The following is a 4425-nucleotide window of genomic DNA, read 5'->3' on the forward strand; positions in this document are numbered from 1 at the left end:
AATTTATATAGTTGGCAACTATGTAAAACATACTACTAATAGTCATAATTATTGATAATTTAAAATATTTAATAGACATATTAAAAAATTCTTTTGCCGTTCGACATTCAAAATGTGTTATATAAACTGCGGGTAAAATAATAATAGCTGAATAATTCAACTAAATTATTTTGCAAATATTCCGTAGTACTAAGAGTAATCGGCAGAGATATTTCTCAATCCTATGTTACGAATACTTACTTACTACCAATATATACCTTGGGTGTAGACATAACATGAATATGAATTAGTCGGACCTCAATAATAGATAGAGCGGTTACAATAATTGTCTGCTCCGTTACTTCCTAGCCAACCTTTTGACATTCGCATTCACTTAACTGAAAAAATTGACATTGTAAGATATCCAATGGCTAAAATGGTGACTCAATTTCTTCGGCTACTACAAACATTAATTCCTATAAATAAGGTTGTAACGTCCATCAATTTTTTGTTTTCCATTTTCATGGAAAGCTATAGAGACATTTGCGTTTCACCATTCCAAAACCCATACTGAATCATCCATCCCCCGCCGTCACCACTATCACCACCTCCTGACCTCCGTTTCCGTTTATGGCCAATTTCATCATTTCCCTAAACCCCTCATAGAAAGAAAAAATAAAAGATTGCACCTTTATTATTTTCTTTGATTTATCAATATTCATTTTTTCGTTTGAGAAAAAAAAATTAATTGTCCGCTATTACGATGGCGGACATAGTGAAACAAATTCTAGCACGGCCAATACAATTGGCAGACCAGGTAACAAAAGCGGCTGATGAAGTTTGTAATTTTAAGGCAGATTGTCTTGAAATTAAAGCCAAAACAGAGAGGCTCGCCGCGCTGCTAAGACAGGCAGCGCGGGCGAGCAATGACTTGTACGAGCGTCCAACGCGTCGAATTATTGATGACACGGAACAAGTCTTGGACAAGGCACTTACTCTTGTATTCAAATGTTGTGCCAGGGGATTGAGTCGGGTTTTCACGATTATCCCAAATGCTGCATTGAAGAAAACGTCACAACAGCTTGAGAATTCATGTGGTGATGTTCAATGGCTGTTACGTGTGTCGACTCCAGCGGATGATCGTGATGATGAGTATCTCGGGCTTCCTCCAATTGCAGCTAATGAACCGATTTTGTGTCTGATATGGGAACAGATTGCAATTTTGTGTACAGGGTCGTTAGAAGATCGTTCTGATGCAGCGGCTTCGCTTGTATCATTGGCTAGGGACAATGAGCGTTACGGGAAGTTGATTATAGAAGAAGGTGGGGTTGCACCATTGTTGAAATTGGCTAAAGAAGGACGAATGGAAGGTCAGGAGAACGCGTCAAGGGCTATTGGTCTTCTTGGTCGAGACCCTGAAAGTGTTGAACAAATTGTGAATGCTGGTGTTTGTTCTGTGTTTGCGAAGATTCTAAAAGATGGGCATATGAAAATTCAGGTTGTAGTGGCTTGGGCAATTTCAGAATTGGCTGCAAATCATCACAAATGTCAAGATCATTTTGCTCAAGCAAATACTATTAGGCTATTGGTTAGTCATCTTGCTTTCGAAACAATTCAAGAACATAGTAAGTATGCTATTGCTACCAAACAACAGAACATGTCGATACACGCTGCTGCCATGGCACATTCTAATTCTTCTGGTACTAGCAAATTCAGTGACACTGGAGGTAAACTTGAAGATGATGACAATAGAACTCATAGTAAAATTCTTCATCCTATGGATAATCAAACAACCAACCAAATGCATAGTTTGGTTACGAGCGCAATGGCCTTGAAATCCCAGGCACAGAATGAGCCCAACAATCCTATATCAAGTCCAAATCAACAGCAGCAGCAGCGACAAAACCCGAATCAGCAGAGGAGCCACCATGTTGGACTGACAGGGACTAGCATTAAAGGGAGGGAATATGAAGATCCTGCTACAAAAGCTGAAATGAAAGCAATGGCTGCCAGAGCACTTAGGCATCTGTGTGCAGGAAATGTTAGCATTTGTACTCATATTACAGAATCCCGAGCTCTTTTATGCTTTGCCGTTTTGCTAGAGAAAGGCCCTGATGAAGTACAATATCATTCAGCCATGGCACTTATGGAGATCACAGGTAAGTGTATCACATTTAGCTAATAAAATTTTAGCCCGCCTAACAGATGCGTTTATAAATCAATGAAAAGTGAAGGTTGGATTATGAGCCATTATTTTACCTAACCATGTTATTGATTGAAGGGAGTCCGTTTTAACCCTTGTGGATTTAGCTCAACTCGTTCATTTGACACTCCTATATGCAGGAGTTGCTGAGCTAAATTCAGACTTGAGACGTGCAGCTTTCAAGCCGACTGCACCTGCTGCCAAAGCTGTGCTTGATCAATTTTTGAGAATTATAAACCTGGAAGATTCAGAATTGCTCATTCCAAGCATCAGATCTATAGGCCATCTGGCCAGGACCTTTCGAGCAACGGAAACCAGACTCATTGGTCCATTGGTGGTTCTGTTAGATGATAGGGAACCAGAAGTAACTAGGGAAGCTGCAATTGCACTGAACAAATTTGCTTCCTCTGATAATTTCCTAAGAGTCGATCACTGCAAGGCCATAATACAGGCAGGAGGTACCAAGCACCTAGTTCCACATGTTTACTTTGGTGAACAAATGGTTCAGGTTCCTTGTTTGATTCTCTTGAGTTACATTGCAACACATGTTCCTGATAGTGAGGCATTAGCTGATGACAATGCACATATAGTGTTGGAGTGGGCTACAAAGCAGGGACACCTAATGCAAGATCCTACAGTTGAAGAACTAGTGAACCAAGGCAGAGAAAGCATGGAACTTTATCAGTCCAGAGGCTCACGCCTGTGAACCTATCCATTTGTATAATACGTCCCAAATTTAGGTACTTCTTTAAACTTCCCTCTTTCAATTATATTGGGAGTGTATACAATATCTACGAGGTAAGGGTAAGATCTGTGTATACTCTACCCTCCCTAGACCCCCACAGGTGGAATTACAATAGGTATGTTGTTGTCGTGTATACAAGATTAACACGTTAGTCAATGTACAAGGTTCTCTATGTGAGTCTGATGCAATATGTTTTCTGCTTTTACCTTGAGTTTGATTCCAATTATGCAAGTGTTATCATGGTTTAGGTTGAAACTCGAGGCCCTCTTTATCATGGACCAAAGTTGATGATATCAATTGTGTTAACATAAACAAGACGCATCTACCAAATCGAAGAGCAAATAGCGACACAGATACAGATTAGAATTCTTGGAGCAGTCCAAGACGCTGGTTAGAGATAGGTAATCAAGACACAAATGAACAAGACTGGTAGGTTTTGATCCTGAATTCAGTTTTGCTGCAGTCAAATCTTTGTTTGATTCATTTCTTTTTCCTTGTTTACATATAGTTTTACTTTGGAGTTGGAGCAATGGCCAGGATGGTTGGATTCGTGACCTCTTGATTACTGAAAATGTTACCTCGACATCTTTTTAGAATACATAGATGTAATTCATTCCCACTTTTTGTAACTCGCAATGTGAATGTCACATTACGCTTATACTGAATTTTGCACTTGTACTATATAGTTAGATCATGTACATTTACCCCATGAAAAAAAGTGAAACTTGCTACTATGGCTCATACTATTACGACTTAATGGTGTTACTGAACTAACCATAAATGATTCTCCAATCAAATACTAAATGTCAAAAGTAAAGATCTTGCTTTTAAAATTCCCTTCAATACGTAGTCAAAAGTTATTCCATAGCTAGAACCACTCAATAAATATCTCCAGCGAATAGAACCTTATACAACAACAGCATAAAAACAATGGTACATAACCATTTTATTAAAGCCATAAACAAAAGAAGTAACAATAATAGACCCAAGGGGTCATTTCCAACATTAACTGGAGATCACACACAAAGATCCATTTCAATGAACGTAATTTAGCAATCATAAAAATGGATATGAAACTACGAACTGAAGAATTAAAGAGAGAATTAAGCAGCTGCTTATAAATTGATATTGCTTCGAAACCATGTATGTTTTTACTTGTACAGAGAGTATCCATTGCATCATCATCGACAAAAATAAGACTCCCCAATACTTAAAAGCTTCAAATGAAATGAAACTACTAAAGAGCAGAAAATAAAAACCATAAGCCACGAAACACTACAGATAGGTACCAAAAACAGAACGTAAATGATAAAACATAGCAGGCCTACAAAGCCACGATCACTGACCACCACTAGTGCATTCACGGGCAAAGTGGCCGTCCTCCCCACATTTGTAGCAACCACCACCTCGTCCACCACCGCCGCCGCCACGGCCACCGCCTCCTCGGCCACCACCTCCGGAGTATCGACCACCACCGCCGCCACCACCTTCACGTCTG

The 4425-nt window shown here is 39.5% G+C and overlaps 2 protein-coding genes across 2 annotated transcripts in view; one reads left to right on the forward strand and one right to left on the reverse strand.

Annotated features, from left to right (window-relative positions):
* Positions 1 to 414: 414 nt before the first annotated feature.
* LOC102589600 (uncharacterized) lies at positions 415 to 3650 on the forward strand. The gene is made up of 4 exons (XM_006359606.2): positions 415 to 2138; positions 2323 to 2922; positions 3176 to 3356; positions 3436 to 3650. Exons 1-2 carry the CDS (start codon positions 743 to 745, stop codon positions 2886 to 2888), a joined length of 1962 nt encoding a protein of 653 aa, XP_006359668.1. The 5' UTR covers positions 415 to 742; the 3' UTR covers positions 2889 to 2922; positions 3176 to 3356; positions 3436 to 3650.
* A 368-nt stretch (positions 3651 to 4018) lies between these two features.
* LOC102589937 (glycine-rich protein 2-like) overlaps positions 4019 to 4425 on the reverse strand; it is a 1574-nt gene continuing 1167 nt past the window's right edge. Inside the window, exon 2 of the mRNA XM_015314514.1 lies at positions 4019 to 4414. Coding sequence (XP_015170000.1) covers positions 4266 to 4414 — 149 coding nt within the window. The 3' untranslated portion in view covers positions 4019 to 4265. The remainder of the gene's footprint in view (positions 4415 to 4425) is intronic.

Source organism: Solanum tuberosum, unplaced genomic scaffold (assembly GCF_000226075.1).
Source record: "Solanum tuberosum cultivar DM 1-3 516 R44 unplaced genomic scaffold, SolTub_3.0 scf00290, whole genome shotgun sequence".
NCBI classification, from domain to species: domain Eukaryota; kingdom Viridiplantae; phylum Streptophyta; class Magnoliopsida; order Solanales; family Solanaceae; genus Solanum; species Solanum tuberosum.

Excerpts from the sequence above, each read along its gene's own strand:
- LOC102589600 (XM_006359606.2), top strand. The coding sequence starts at position 743 with ATGGCGGACATAGTGAAACAAATTCTAGCACGGCCAATACAATTGGCA. Across the intron at positions 2,139-2,322 it reads GGCACTTATGGAGATCACAG|GAGTTGCTGAGCTAAATTCA; the intron begins GTAAGTGTATCA and ends TCCTATATGCAG.